At 35.4% G+C, this 17479-nt stretch overlaps 1 protein-coding gene across 1 annotated transcript in view; it reads left to right on the forward strand.

The window, feature by feature from the left end:
• Nucleotides 1–307: 307 nt before the first annotated feature.
• The window catches only part of LOC149085006 (uncharacterized), a 70426-nt gene continuing 53254 nt past the window's right edge, over nt 308–17479 (forward strand). Inside the window, exon 1 of the mRNA XM_089232759.1 lies at nt 308–938. Within this exon, the coding sequence (XP_089088885.1) occupies nt 665–938 (274 nt within the window). The 5' untranslated portion in view covers nt 308–664. The remainder of the gene's footprint in view (nt 939–17479) is intronic.

Here is a 17479-nt window from a genome sequence, read left to right on the forward strand (position 1 = left end):
CTCCTCAAGATCTCACCGCAACTTTTTCTCTCTCATTTTGTAAAAACAAAAGTGAAATGAAGTAACAAAAAAATTTTTTTCTTGAGAATTAAACATCGGAATGAACTCGAATAATTCCATCTGTGAGCATGTTTTTCTATCTTTTTCCCTCTTTTAAATTCCGCTATAGAGGAGTAGATTTTTCCCAAATCCCGGCAGGGGCCCACAAGCTCTCCTTTAACAGAGGGCTCTGCATTCGCACGAAAACTGAATCAAGGTCTAACATAGAAGAAATGCTACTTGGCCGTTTCAACTAAACATGTTTGGATTTCGGGCTCGTGAAAGCGGAAAAGTTTCTTGAAAGCCAAAAACTGTTTTGACATATTTCGAAAAAGATTCTATTTATCCGCATAAAAGCTCCTATTGATAAAGAAGAAATCGAGTTAAAAACTAAATATGACATTGGAAAATTGATTTCGTGTGTTCAAAAACAATTACTTATTATTCGTTCAAAAGTAGTAAAAATCGTGACGAAACTTATAGTTTGAAAAGCCCTAATGAAACACCGAAGTTAGTTGTGATACATCTTGTAGACTTGTTATTGGGGCGTTATCCAGCTTTGGACATTGAAAAGTGTGTTAGAAAGTGAAGTAATTTTAATATATTAAATAACTATTATGTGAATATGTATCACGGAAATTTTTCCAGTATCCCAGTTGAAGCGACTAATGTTTCGTTTTCCAGTGCGTACAGAGCCGCATTTGTCGTGCTTTTGTGTATTCTGTCAACTACTGGAAATTTCGGGATTCTTTCCATTTTTTTTCAAAGTGTCAGGACCACGAGTGACCGAGGATGTCGAAGGTACAAGGTTGTCGATGTCATAATTGCGTCACTCGCTATCACTGGCTTGACGAGAGGTTTCATTTCGGGAGTCGTTCAAGCAGCTTGTTTTAGTGAAGGTAAGTAATTAATCATTGTGTTAATTAATGAGAAATACGTAACCTCACTTCCACTCTCAGTAGAAATGAATAAATGTAAAGCTATCTTTTAAACGTTTTGTGTATTCTTTGAATTTATTTTTATACTCATTTTTAAGAATTCACTATATTAATTAGCAAAATATATTTAAGGTTTGCGATTACGTTTAAAACGTCATTTTGGAAGAAAATATCGATTTTTATTATTGCATTTTTTAGGAAAGCCCTATTTTTTGTAATAGGAAAACAGACCTTGTTTTATTTCTATGATGTTTTGAATCGAAGTTACGTTCACTTTAGTACTGCGTTTTTATATACAAGTAATCGGGGAATAAAACTTTAAACGCGTTCTACGAAGAATGATATTTTTGACATTTTACTTGAGTTTGAAATATGATTTATAAAATTCTATTCATTGTATCATTACAAAGTTTGGATATGACATTCTGTCATATATAATGTTAAGGCTATGAACTAAAATCTAAGGTCTTACACGATATGTTAAATGAAATTTCAAAAAATTCCCACGTACATCAACAGATTTGGATGTAACTTATAAGCATACCATGCAATCCTTTAAATTTTAGTTCATATCCTGCACCATTACTACCCAAGTGTACTGTGAAAATGAATCATTTCATGCATAGAATTTTTTTGCAATCGTGTTTCGAATTACATGAATTTTGCTTAAAATTTGACATCAGAATGACTTTTTCATCAAATGACATAAGCAGTTCAAAATTTGTCAATGTTTTCAACGTTTCGAAACACTCGCTATCGGAAAATGTTATAAAAGAACGCTGTGGACGCTAAAGAACGCTAACGTTATGAAATCTACTCTAAGAAAGGTAGTCGGATACCTTAAATTCACACTAATTTTTAAATATATGAATAACGAGAAGTTATACTTGAAAGAAAGTATGAGAAATTCCAGATTTTTTAATCATTTCAATTTGAAAAAGCTAGAAACGCTAGTTTTTGCAAAAACTAGCAAAAGTTTTTGAAACATTTTTAGTTGAGTATAAACCAAAAATTAAATTTTCTGATATTCTTAAAAATTAAAACTTGAATTTTATTTTCAAATTTCACAACATTATGTTACAACTTATAAATGAATACATTCTTCGGTATCTGTTTCAAATAAGTTACTACTGTTACTATGCAAATGAGGTTTCGAAAATTCTTTTTGCTGTAACGTAATGAATGATTTATTTATGAAATTTTCGGATATAAGATATACGTCAGTTTCTATTTCTAAATATTTCTTTTAAATCATCTATTTAAAAATAAATCTATAGAATTTTTTTAACGAAGTAGTAGAATATAAGACCCCTGTCGCCAGTAATAAGAACCTTAATAAAATAAACGCTTAAAGAAATTGTGGTCGTTTTATCGAATAACATCAGCATCGCCTGATGAATTAATTCTTCATGAATAAAGCAAGAGATCCGGTGGTGTTTGTTTCCAAATTAAATCATTTCGCTTCGATAAACTCTTTAAACTGCTATTTCTTGCCCTAAAAAACAACTTTTTATTTCAGTTGTTCCCTTGAGACTTAAAAGATGCAGAATGAATGCGATCTTTTTCAAATCGATTCCAGGATGTATCTCCACTTAACTAATTATAGTTTCACCCTCTTAGAAACGTGTTGAAAATATTTTTTTTCACAAAAATGAATGTAAAATAAATGGGTGCTGCGCGAGCATATTTTAATTGAAAATCAATTAAAATATGCTCGCACATTTAATTATCTTCCCATTAAAGTCAAATCTGAATAAAATTTTGCTAAGCAAAGTTGAATAGTTGTTTCCTTGAATTTTATTTCCCATTTTCTCAATTCGGTACAATTTTATGAATCTCCGAACACGTTAAATTCCAGTAGCTCCCAAAAAGTGACACCGACAAGGAATAAACTTTTTCTAGATAAAAATATTGTACTTATACAGGGTGGTAACTATCTACCGCCCAGTAATTACACACGTGATTCCTTGTGAAAAACTAATATCAAAAAGTGTTTTCAGTTTTTTGATTTGATAAGTAATTAAGGAGTTATTAACGCTTTAAAAATTGATTATGTCACTTCATATAATCCTGCCAAATTCACCAAACGTACACCAAGCGTATAACTTGTCGTTTTTGAAACTGGATACCAATTAAATATTTATAACAATATTCTGGATTTCTCTTAGGGATAAAACCCTAAAGAGAAATCGCGAGAAAGCAAAAACCACTTTTTTTTTCTCTGTGTGCGTAAATTCTCTTCTCACGGGAGCCAAAGGGAAACGTTTCCGGAAAAAATTAACGATAATTGTGAGAGAGAAATTTGAATTTGACGAAAATATAATATTTTATTTCACTCCTCAACAAATCCGGACTCACAAGAGACAAAAGGAAATATTTCCTGGATAAAGAAAAACGTATCATGTGACTTATCTAATGGAAATTTCATTAATATTTGTTTTATAGATAAAGAATTTCATACTTTGCCTGATTGTCTTTTGGCATTCTATAGAATGACTAGTTATTATATAGAATGCCTAGGCAAAGTATAGAATAAAACCGATATTTCATACTTTGCCGGAAACGACCAGCATCTCGTATATGTTACGGACAAAACCCGAAATTGGCCGATTCACGACCGGGCCGGCCACTTCCTGAAATAACAAATTTCGTTGAATATTGACCCTGCCGAATTTCGGATATTGGCCGGCCAGTTCGTGAAGTGACCGGTGATCCCTTGCCTAAGTTCGATAAAAAAAGACATGATTCGGGATCATCTTCAAGTTGGCGTATTTTTTCGTGATACGTATGCCCACGTTAGTTATGGAAACCCATCAAACCGGTCACGATGTGGTAATCATTTTTTTCTTCAAAATTTGGCAGAAACAAATATATGTTTTTTTATATAATTATTTTTTTTAGTTTTTTTCTCTCAAATTTCACTTTTATTTCTCTCGTCACATGGAACTGATCCAATACAGCTGCTATATACATAGACATGTACGACACGTTGACGGTTGAAAAAAATGGATTTGGCTCCTACAGGGCCATCTTGCATCAACACATCGAGCTTTGACCAGGGATCTCTGGCCACTTCGCGAAATGGTTGGCGAAAGTCGAAATTATTTCTACAGTTCGGACTTTAGCCAAAACTCTTGGCCAATTCGCTAAGTGACCGCGCTTCGGTAACATATATAATGCCTAGGCATATTCTATAGAGTGACGGATTTCTCATACTTTGCCGTAACATGCGCACTTTTCGAATTTCAAATTTTCACGCGATCGTTATACACAAAAGTACGTTTTTGCTTTGATCAAAATTGTGCACAACGTATGTGTTAATTTGATTTGTCTCGTTAAAATAAATAAAGAATCGCTAACAATTTTGTGATGAGATTTTTTTCCAGTTCCAATTCAGAAGTTTCCGAAGATTTACATGTTGCATCCATGGAGTGCCGTCTTAACACATGGGTTCATATCCCTCCGCCCGGCCCGGGGGTCTCAAGAGAAGAGGGCCTCACAAAAATGAGATACAGTTGAAATTTTCGCGAGGAGCATACATGTAAATTTGCCTGGTAGGGCCTCAGAAACATCACTTGTCCGCTTCGGGGGCCCATAGTGTTCTTAAGACGACTCTGCATCCGTACCCCCTGCACAAGAGTGGGACTGGTAGGGTTCTAGGCCTGGGAGCCTAAGAGAGAGAGAGAGAATTATCATCACTTTTTTTCATGTTATAAATTCACTATAGAAGGGCCGTGAGTAAGCCTGGCTTGGGGGCCAGCCAAAGATCCCAGTCTATGGGGGTCCTGCCCTAGATTTGGTGCCATGGTTGCGCCACGGATTTTGATTGTAATCCTGCAACACAATTAGCTTGATTAACACAATGATTTGGTTGGATGAAATCAATCACAGTTACAAACTGTGACAATGAAGTCTAACAACACGCAGTTTTACAACAAATACAGTTTAAAATTTTTACTCATCTCGTTTATGTGTGAGTGTGTGTCTATGAAACAATACTCTCTCTCTCAAAACCATATTTATAAGAACAAACATTAAAGAGATGGTTTTCATTTTTTTTGAAAATTGAGAACGGGGGGCATAGTTTTTCGGGAAAAAAAGATGAAGAAACGAAATACAAATACAAATACAACGCCACAACAGGCAAAATGCCCAACGAGGTGGCTGAGAAAAAGATGCCCATAAAAATATGGATGTCATATATTTCAAAAATACAGCAACCCAATAAAAATGCAATTAACAAAAATTAAAAACAATATATACACATGATAAAATATTATACAATGCGCATAAAGAATACTTATGGTTGTCTTATTCTAAGAATGGATAGCTTCTCGATTTACCCCAACATGTTTATCGTATTTCTTTTTGAACGTGTCAATTGTGTTACAATTTACTACCTCCGGGGGTAAGCTATACCATTTATTCAAGCTATTCCAATATATAACAGCATCTCATAATTGTGGCAAAATTAGTAGTGCCTAGAATTACGAGTCCGTCTCTGCTACGAGGGGCCCGGGGCAACTTACCCCTTATAAATACGCCCCCGAATGAAACTTTATTTGATAAAACGATCAAGTTCTGCACTAATCGTGGGGGGTGGAATAAATTTCAAAGTCGTCAAAATCTTTCTTGTAAAAAGGTAAAGTAAGAATTAACATTTCAGCTCGATAAAAATTATTGCATTCCCAAGGAAATGAAAAATCTTCATTGCAACATGTAGAATTCGGTATGAAATGTGACTGGATGAATAATCAATAGAAAAAAATCCGAAACCACTAATTATTTTTAATATGTAAATTCATAAAATAACTCGATTAAAAGTTTCTGATTGAATCATTGTCATTATTTTACTATTTCCACCAGCCACCTTCGTCAAGCAACCATTTTTACACCTTCCATTGAAGTTTTTTACGCGCAACAGTTTCGATGAAAGTTTAAAATCACTAAAAAATATTGCTCTGTTTTATTGATCAACATGTGGTCTAGTTCAAACGACCGCATAACAAAAACGATCGCGCAGTAAACACTATGCGCTGTATGCACCTTCCCTGAAAAAAAAATTTACTCGATAGTAAAGGAGAAAAAAATTACCACATTTTATCAAAAAAAGTGTTGATTTTAGGAAAACAATTTTTCAAATAGATCTCAATTGGCGAACACTTTACAAATATGGTGATAAATTTGCCAATACTGTGGACGAAATTGTTACGTAATAACAAGGTTATAACATTACTCTTCACGAAGAGAAAAAGCGCCAATCGTGAAAGAAAGACGATCGAACTCGGCTTCTAACGGGATTCAGTATCTCAAATCATTTTCAAACAAGTTAGAACACTGCTGGCTAAGAATTTTACTTTCGTTGGTTGTATGGCGCGTTACAAAAATTCAAAACGTTATAATAAACTAAACGTTCATTCGACTTTAAAACGAAAACACTTCTCCATATCAGTTTTTCACAAGGAATCAAGTGTGTAATTATTGGGAGGTCGACAGTTACCACCCTGTACAGCCGTTCTTTGTACCGAAACGACAATAAAAGACGTACTTTCAAATTACCAAAAAGAAAAAAATTGAGAAAAGAAGTTGGTGTAACGGTTTTTTTTTTTGACTATGTATTTACCATGAATTCAAATACACACCGGATCATACAGGTCAAATCATTAACTTTACTTTATATGAAATGAAACACTTGAAAACCCTGAGAAAATTCTTTTTTATACAAAATTTCAATTTCTGTTCATACGGGCCGAAACTGTTGTGGGCAAAAAAAATATATCAACGGAGAATGTGAATAATTTATGTAAATAAATATGGACAATGATGCCATACCTGTAAATTCAGACAATCATAAAGTGAATGCCCATACAGAGTACGAAATATAGCTAAGGTTCCAACTTATATATAAAGCGATAACACTAAGCAGTATGCGTACTACTGGGAAATAGGCGATAGTATCACGTATTATGACTTCATCATATGCGCCGGAACCTGGGGATGAGGTTATTTGAGGGCCCCCTCCCCAATAAATTTTGCAAGGACGCTGAGATCCTCCTCCAATAACACTTGTGGACAATTTTTAATTTTTTTTTTATAACATGAGGGAATCAAGTTTTTCTAAACTAATTTTGAGTTGCTGAATTCAAATATAAATGTAAAAAATCTCCATCACGTACCGTTTTTCTGTATGCATGATGGTAATTTTTTGAAGTACACACACACACTATGAAAAACTTACACGTCTTGAAAACGCAGATAACTGGCATACATCGTTAGATATGAAATAGCAAAAAAAAAAAATTTTCTCATACACATACATATAATATCTATAGAGTGCACATGCATATATACAAAATGAAATTTCTACTCATTTCCTTATGTAACGTGTTGTCTTCTTTCTGTCGGAACCAACAATCACTCATCATTGAGGGAAGATGGGTCAGTTGCACTGGAAGGTAGGCATGGCTACCGCGTGACACTGCTTCACTCTTGTTATCTATGTCCGAACTGCAATGGACGTCCCCTCCACCTTTCCTGTTGATACCGATTGTTCATAGATAACCCCCCCCCCCCGCATTATTTTCCCTGAACACTTCATCTATGCTTAGGACAGGCAGTGGCATATAGTCACTGGCATGAAAATTTAGATTTTTGGAATTAACTAAAATAATTATCCAATAATTAATTGTTATGAAAATTGTTAACTTAAAATAGTGACTCTCTGAATTGTAAAACTATTTGTAATTTATTGGAAAAAAAATGCATACGGGGCATCAATGCAACAAAATTAAAATTACTGTACATGTCGATTTTTCGCGACTAACTTTTGTTGTTTCTTTTTCATAATAAATGAAGTTTTGAAATTGAGACTCTTTCGTTGAAACGGCTACCTGCATATCATCACCTACATTCAAGTGATTTGTGTTTACTATTTTCACAAGCAAAAGTGATTAAAACTCCATTTCGCAAAGAAGTAGCAGCGACTGGTAGTGACTAGTAGAAGTGTTTGCAAAGCTGCCTTCCCTAGCTTTGGAAATGGTTCCAACTGAGCTCACGGAAACAGTTCTAAATAAGAGTTTTAAAATTTCATTTAAATACGTGCACTGTCACGCATTTCAATAAAGTAATTGGTTATTAAATTGCCATTATTCATTATAAGTTTCAACGGGTCTGAAGTCGCAATAGAAAAAATAAACCTTGAAAAAGCATCTGAAAACTACATATAAACAGAGGAGTATTTGACGGCGCGCACTGGACCCCGACTTCTGAAGGGCCCCGCAAAACCTAAACTTTACACTTTTTCTAATTTAAAGGGGTCCAATACAGTATTTTCTTCTGCGCCCGGAGCCTCAATCGACCTCAGTCCGCCTCTGCATATATAATTTTGGTTTTCTAAATCCTTTCAAAAAAATTACATACTGTATATAAATATTGGAGGCATTCCGATTTCGTGCAACACATTTCTGAGAGCGAAAGGTAAAAAAAAGAAGAGGTGTCAAAATGATAGGTATGATTCGTATTTTTGAAATGAAAAATTCAATATTTTGTGTCATTTCAATTTTCAGGAATATGATCAGCAATCATGTTAATTTCGCACCCACCCCCAAAAAATGCTTTACCGGGGACACCCCAAGTTAAGAACCACTGGTCTAGTACATTACTTCTTCCAACACCATCTACTATGGATAACATAATAAGATAAGGTTCAGTTGAATCTTATATCTAGCCCCCTCCCGTACAACTTATCCATCTGATAAGAGGTGAGTCCAATGCAATTGACCCTCGGATTTGATTGACTGGTTTTACGAGTAGTGCAACTGACCTCGTCCAATTTTCTAGGGTGCCACCTGCCTTGATTCTCCCTAAAAAACCCTGCAATGCAGATGTGAATGACTGCGATGCAAAGCATAATTACTCGATACTTTCCTGAGAGGACACATTAATTTACTCCTTCTTTTAGTTTTGTCTCATTTAATTTCGGAAAAAGTTTATTTTTTGTGCGAGAAACCTGCCACAACCCTCATAATGCTTCCATCAGACCCAGGGGTGTACGCAGGATCGAATTAGGAGGGGTCACAAAGGGTTTAGGGGGTTTCACAAGGATTTGCTTCCAGATTAATTTTTAGTTATTAACCTTCAAAAACATGTAAGTTAACAGAAACTGATTTGAATAGCGGGTAAAAGTATTTTATTAGCCTTTCGATATTTAATTTTTTACAAAAATAATAAAAAATATTTTTAATTTTTGATTATCTTTGGAGGAACATAACCCTTTTTGTGTGCCCCCTGCGTATACCTCTGATTACCTCCAATTTAATGTGGAATGGTGGCATCGAAAAATATAGAAAAACTTATTTGGAACATTAAATGTATCTGCGATATTGACTTTTAGCTCAATTTTTTGACTAAAGGGTTGTACATAAACATAAAGCCTGTGTTTCTCTTTCAATTAAAAAAACGGGTAATCCGGTTGCAATTAGAAATAAAATCCGTGTTGCCATTCCCTACGTTTTAGATGGCGAAAAAAGTACATACTTTTTGAAAGTATATGGTATCCTGTTGCACAAGAACTTCACTCTTCTCTTTTCAAAACTCCTGCAAAGTTATGGGTGCTAGACATCTTTCTAAAGAACATTTGCATGCATTATGCTAATTTATACCATTTTGTGAACTAAACGTGTATATCTTTGGACAGTACCAAATATATTTCTGAATTTAATTTCAGATCTGTTTGTAGCTCTAAGAGTTCAATAAATATAAAATATCTAAATATAGTTTAGAAATGTGTAACATTCGGGGTCGAAAATATTTAATAATGAAAAAGTTATCATCAGAATGCAATATGGTAGGATTTATTATTCATCATATATCCGAGGTATATAAAAATTATCATTTTTCTTATATTAGCTTTTCCGGTTCCTTTGATCTCATGGAAATTTTGTAGTGTCCTCAAAATATTCAAGGCTATGAATATATTTTTGTACGAATACTTTCAACTTTTTTATTGGTAATAAAGAGGCCTCGTGAAATATTTTGGGAATATGAAAAAAATTTCTGGTGATTTTGAAAGCTTAAAATCTCGCGTTTATTCTTCTGTGGTGGTTGAAATACGTATACGATTTCAAAAAAAGTTACGTTTCTAATATGAACTAGGAATTGATTAAAAGATTTTTGTTATTGGAAAATACGCCACGCATAATACACCATTCGAATTATTCAGGAAGTTTAGTCTGCTACTATGGTCTACGAAAACGCTCTATTCCGCAGGGTAAGGAACGGCAAATGGTTTCCGGCATCTAAATTCTTTTGGTCGATGAATGTTACATTCTTCATTGACAACGATACCGATATCGCTTCTGACGCTCACCTCATCATTCCCTTCAACTCTACGGTTTCTTGCTCAAACGGAAAATGAGTTAACCGATAACATCATGTTACAAAAAAAAAAAAAACCTTTTCTTTGTGCTTGGGCAAAAATTGTAATTATTTCTGTATTTGCTTGGTCTGAATAATCATGAAAATGATGGTTATTCCCCTCAAACTTTGGTTTTGTGGTGAGAGGATCGATATTTGTGAATTGGTCATTTACCATCGTGTGATTGGGTGACTGGAATATTGAAAATCACACAGAAATAGAACTTTCCACACTGACAATAATTTTAAAAATCCGAAAACTAATTTCAATGATATTTTCGATGTGTTCTCCCTTATATAGAAGCTTTAAGTCGAGAATTCTTTGGATAAGGTGTGCTCTTTTAGGTAAGCACCCATGCTATCTTTTAATTTTTGGAGGCGAGCGTGGAGGATGCAATGCGCCATTTAGTGAAACATTGAAGACATTCCATTTTTGTATAGATTTTTATGTTTTTTCACAAGCTCAAGATGGTTTTTGGTCCAGCAATTACCTAAGAATCCGTTAAGCATGCGAACAAAGAGAATGCGAACAAACAGTGTGAAAAAGTGTCGAAAAAATGAAAATCTGTACAAAACTGGAATTTTCAATATTTCTTCAAATGACACATCACATCTCCTCCACGCTCATCTCAAAAAATTCAAAGAAGGCGTGGGTGTTTACCCAAAACAGTACCTTCATCAAAGAACTCTCGACTTTAAGCATCAATATAAGGGAGAACACGTCGGAAGTATCACCGAAATTACTTTTGAGAGCTAAAACGTGAAAATGAAGTGTATATGGGAATATAGATGGATAAAGTCTCATCTTTTTTTACATTAAAAATTTATTTTAACTCAAATTCTATTTTATGTTAAATGTCTGGATACGTGACTTATATTGGGAAGCTATTTACAGTTTTTAAAATTATTTTCAATACGAAAAGTTTTTTTTTTCCAATATTACACTCAATATGAGCCAATGATAAATGACCAATTCACAAATATCGATTCCCTCATCACAAAACCAAAGCTTAAAGCATGGAATTGCTGTATTCAGTCTTTTTTAGTAGTAAAACATTGGGAAATGTGGTCTGCTAACCAAGGACAAAAATCGTGTTACATGGTGTAATCGGAAAGATTCTTAAGAAGAAACATTGCTCCGTCCGATTTCCCCCCCCCCCCCATTTAAACATGCTCCTGTTCCAGCAGTCTGAATCTGGAAGCATGGCTGCTGATCCATGTAAATAACATGGTTATTTACGTGCTACATGCCATTAAGGCAGGGTTCGTATCCGGCAACCACCAGAGGCATATTTACAGGGTGGCTGTGCGGCTGTAGCCCACAGCAGCAATTTCAGAAGGGCGGCAAGTTTGAGGAATGGGTTGTCAAGATAATTAGAGTGGAAAGGGAAAAAATGCGGCAAAACCATAAATCCGCTTCTGCCTAGAAACGAGTGACAGAATGAGACCAGTGAGCAACCACAAGAGTGACTTAGAGCAGTGTTTCTCAACCGCTGGGTCACGATTCTGTACCTGGCCCTAGAATGAGTCAAACTATAGTCCGTTTCAGGTTAACTTTGCAGTGAAGTGGAAGCTACGAGGGAACCTCATCACTCGTTGCTATGGCAACAAAAGCCTCTTAACCAATGTATCGATGCGCGACCTCGGTAAGGTATGGACGATTTCTAGGATATCGTTGGATATCGTCTAAATGTCGTTGTGGTTGCTATAGATTTTTGGATAATGTGGTGACCAATATTTTTTCTAATTTAAAAATTTCAAACGAAGAAACATCTGTTCAAAACTAAATTTTTTTTCAAAATCATTAAAAAAATTGAAATATTCTGTATAAATGATCATCATAAGACTCCGATTTATGGGAACTTTATTTTGCGGCGAAGGAGTACACTCTCTAACTTTCTCTCCACTGCAAAGTTAACCTGAAACGGACTATAGGATGTGAGAGATTTGTCTTTTCATATTTTTCCCCATTAACATCCCGTTAAAATTTAGTCATGTATGTGACCACAGGGCTGTCTCATGAGGCGCTGGAGTCGGTACCAGCTGACGTCATGCGTGTCGTCATTGATCAAGCAGAGTGCGCCCGCTTTGCTACCCTGTTAATTACGATAGTTTGCGATCGTTCTACTGCCCATTTCATTGAATTCTTTCCAAAATTATTTTTTCGATTATTGCCATTAGTATTTGTATATTTATTGGCTTGTTTCGTCCAACCATTTAAACATTTAAAATAAGAAATTTTACATTTGCTTATGAGAGAACTTGCACTGAGATTATTTTTCTCCATTTCAGTTGAATCACGTACATTTGTTAATTTTAATTGAAAGCTAACTCGAGACAAATATAACTTCAATTATCTTTCGAACTTCCTATAATTTTTAATTATCTCATGTTATTTTCATTTGAATTAGTGGTTGGTTTTAGAAGCGTTAACTTCGTTATTACCAATACAACTGCAACATAAAAACATGGGAAGTAAATACAAATAAATATATATATAATATTAATTATATATTTATATTGAAATATTAATTAACATTAAAAATATAAACAAATATATAAAGAAAACTAGTGATTTCAGATGTGGCTGTTTAGGGCTTAGATATAATATGCCCAAAGCATTCAAATAAATACAAATACAAGGCCAAAACAAGTAAAATGCCCAACGAGATGGCTGAGAAAAAGATGCCCATAACAAATATGGATGTCATATATTTCTAAAATACAGCAATCCAATTAAAAATGCAATTATAAAAATTGAAATTCGAACGTATTCGTCTCTTATTCAATCGTGATTCTCTTAAAATAGATTCATCATTTGGTGTAGCTTGACCGCGTATAGATTTACCCTGAGGTTTTCAAAAAATATTTTTGAAATAAACCTAAAAGACAATTCTTCGGTCATCTTCATAACCACAAGGTTGAAAATTATTGCTGTAAATATGTGCGTACTTACAGTTTACTTGATCGAACCTCTTACATTTGAGCACATATAATTTGTGAGTCTGGTCTTTAGGAATTATGAGAAGTAACTTAAACCCCAAGTTTCTTTGTCCTCCGAGTATAGTTCTTGCCCGTTGCTATCGCACAAGAACTCATATTTTTCTCATTTTTACAAGAGAATTACAAAAAATCGTATAAAGACACCACAAACGAGAGATCACTCAATTGAAATAGTAAAATAAGAAACTAAAATTTAAAATAATCTTCTTTAATACAGTAGGCTACGACTCTTGGCTCTTCGCTTGCTTATTGTCTGCTACAAAGAGCTTGATCAATGACGTCAAGCAGTAGCTCCGAGAACGCACCCATCTGAGGGAAGGCGGCGAATGCGTTTACAAAGAGATGAAAAAACCCTTATTCTTACTATATAGTCCTGGTATGTGACCGGGCCTTTTCAACGTACAAAAATAAATTAACCAGGCCGTGGACTTCAAAAGGTTAAGAACCGCTGACCTAGAGAGTGTACGAGCATCTGTGCCACCTAGAGAGTGTACGAGCATCTGTGCCACCTAGAGAGTGTACGAGCATCTGTGCCACCTAGAGAGTGTACGAGCATCTGTGCCACCTAGAGAGTGACTGAAAGAGTTACCTATGCCCTGTTTACATGAACCAGATTGCGAAAGAATGAGGGATGAATATTAACATGCTTGGCAAAAGAAAACTTGGTCGAAAACTCTGGGTAAGACAGGGGAGCCACGAGAAAAAAAAATATGGTTGAAAGGGGGTCAGAAGGCAAAAAAAGGTTAAGAAACACTGCTCTAGGTAGTGAGGGACCAAAAAGAGTGACCTAGAGAGTATGAAAGCATGTGAGTGGTCAAAAGAGTGACTTAGAGACAGGGGCATATTTACGGAGGGTCAAATCGGGCTATGGCCCGCGGTGGAAAATGTTTGCGGAATGAGCTGTCAATAAAATTACACTAGAAGGTGTAAAGGGTGGGAAAACCATGAATCCGCATCTGGCAATAACACGTCTTGAACAAATTTTTTATTAGAGACGTTTCCTACGGGATTAACGTGCCGATTGAGATTATGTGGTTTCCTAGTCCGGTAGTGTACATACTAGTTAGCTTCCCATAAAGATCCACAACAAACGGTAGTCCATGGAATGGTTATAAAAACACACATTTCATTAATCTCTTCTCTTACAAGGGGGAGATATCTCGGCCTACATTAGATGAACGAATTTCATTTAAGCTGTCTTTCTCTCTCTTCTTTCCCTCTTATTATCAAGGCACTTCACTGCTAACCCTATGAATAAGAAAGTGATTTTTTTACTTCACATCAGCATTATTTCTCTTTCTTTTCGCTACGGCTTGACGATTAGGGGAAAAATAAGTGGTATTACATACGTAGAGGGGGAAGGATGGTTCGTGGGGATCATGGTTCATTCATTTTTTTCCTCTATTTACTGAATGTTAACAGAGATATAAGTTTCTGAGATATATCATTGGTACTTCAACTATGCATCGTTCAAATTTGTGTCAAAAATCCCGTATGTAAAATGTTTTGGAAAAATAGAAGGCATCCACACTCAAAACATACTATTTTTATCTCTAGATATGGTTTTATGCAATACCAGCTATGTTGAATTGAAAGAAATCCGATGAAAGGGATGTGTCCTAATGTCTGCCAAGTCTAATGGTGGGCGTTAAGAAAAGACATAACATAGATCCACGAGCATAAAAACAAACATTGCGAAGTCGATTTCTGATCATAGAGTTTCTAAAGATAACGCTTTGATACATCCCGATAGGGCATTGAAAAAGTTGCCACTGTGGTGGTCGAGTGGTTATAGTGACGGACTCGCGATGCGAGGATCCGGGTTCGAACCCCACAGTGGTGGTCGGCTGAAGTTGGTTTTCTGTGGTTCCCAACTTCAAGGCGCAAATGCGAGCCGATTTCCCCGTTAAAAAGTCTCGCCACAGAGAGCAACAGTCCTACAACGAAAAATCTTTCAATCATAACACTTCACTCATAGTTTGAAAAACTGGTGGCAGATGGCAGCACTACACATAACAAGCATTACAGAGAAACAAAAAAACTTCACGTCAGGTTTCGCTACACGTACACGTACATTCTCACATGTACCGATTCGTTGGAGGTTCCGCGGGGGGTTGTGGGCGGGGTGCATGCGTGGTGTAGCAGTAGTAGGTAGGGCTCGTACGTAGGGTAAAAAAGGGTTCGGGGATCCATGATGTCAGCCACCTCGTTGGGCAATTTGCCTGTTGTGGCGTTGTATTTGTATTTGTGGATACACCCTCTAAGGCTTTCACTACATTTGATAAGGTTTGACCTTCTTCTAAAAACCGATATCCTTCTAATTCAGGGTTTTTCCTCGAAGTCCCATTCATCAATAAAAAGGATTTGAAGCATGTGTCGGATGTTTTCCATCTGACAAAATACAGGATCTTTATAATTAAATTTCCACTTTGAAATGGCTATAAAAGGAAAACTACTGGACAAAATGTTATCAAAATTGGTAATAGTTTACAGGAGGTCATGAGATTCAATTTTACGCAGAAAAAAAATGTTCAAAACTTACCACCTGTGGGAAATGGCGCTGTATACAACATTGTTATCCGGTCACTAACCCGTGTGACTTTTGGCTATGGGGTTACATCACAGCCAATATTTATGGTGATAACATAAACAGTGGCGGAATTGAAAAATGCGATACATTGATATGTCCGTAACATTCCTCCTGATATAATAAGAGCTACTGTCGAGAACGCAGCAATGCGATTTAACTTGCTTTCAGAAAATGGTGGACGCCACATTGAACATGCTTTGTAACACGTTTTAGAAACGATTAAAAACATTTTAAACCGATGTCTTCATGTCTTATTTCCTTTAACAATATTGCAAGCAGTGCCATTCCCCGCTGGTGGTTAGTCTTTGAACTAATTTAGAGACCACGGGAGAGGGATTTATGCAATTAAAAAAAATTCAATTTTTGACTACCGGTTGAATAAGTGACGCTTTCTATTGAATTTTCGTTTTTCCCATGGTTTTATAGCGTATATACCAAGTCTCAATGGAATACGTCCATCAGAAAGGAACCTAAATAGGCCTGAGTAGTTTCAAAATACTGACACTACTCACACTTATGAAGTGCCAATTCTGGTGGATGTATTTTAATGAAACTTGGTATATACGCTATATGGGCCATGGGTAAAAAATAAAATAAAAAAGCGCCACTTTCTTACCTCTGTTGGTCAAAATTTAACTATTTTTTTATTTAGCTGTATTCGGATGACTCATCAGCCCGCCAGGCCTTCTGTAAGCCGTTGATATTGCCTTGAAAGCAGGACTCGGCGAAAAATATCCTCGCATTCCGCATTCGGATGAGTAGTTTTTGGCACCTTCTATTTCTGACAGTGACACGTGCTAGAAAACACGTCATTTTTGACGTCATAGAGGAATAAAATAACAGCATCAAGTATTATAACATGCACACACATGTTGCATTTAGATATATTTTCCCTCCATTTCCATTCACTACTAACGAGAAAAATAAGAAATACGTACGAAAAATTGAATCCAGGGTACATTTCTGACAATGACATATTCAAGGAAACATCCTTTTTGACGTCATAGAAGAAGAAAAATTAACATCCGTGAGTGTTAGAACACGCGCAAAAATTACATTTGGATATACTAAATAATCTTACAGTACTAACGTGAAAAAAATATAAAAAATTTAACTTTGAGTATATTTCTGACAGCCAGCGACACGTACAAATTTGGAGACATTTTTGAAGAAAACGATGAGATGACAGATTTTTTTAAAGTCCGATATTGCGAAAATGTCTGGTTGTTCAAACAACAAAATAACTCGAAAAACCTTGTTCTTTCATCTTCATAACTTCAGAAATACGGTCGGAGTAACAAAAATGCCTGAGGAATACAAATGTATTTTCAATTTATCCTTTACGGTATGTGTGATCAGATATTGTGTGGTTCCGTACCCTTACACGTTGTTCAATACCAATGCTGACATGCTCCAAGTATATTCCAAGAATTTACTATTTTGTGCAATAACGTAACCGTCTTTCGTAAAATAAATATAATTCTAGATGTTTACG

This window comes from Pholcus phalangioides, unplaced genomic scaffold (genome assembly GCF_987345545.1).
Source record: "Pholcus phalangioides strain wild (caught in Gottingen) unplaced genomic scaffold, Ppha-v1.0 ptg000007l_1, whole genome shotgun sequence".
NCBI lineage: Eukaryota > Metazoa > Arthropoda > Arachnida > Araneae > Pholcidae > Pholcus > Pholcus phalangioides.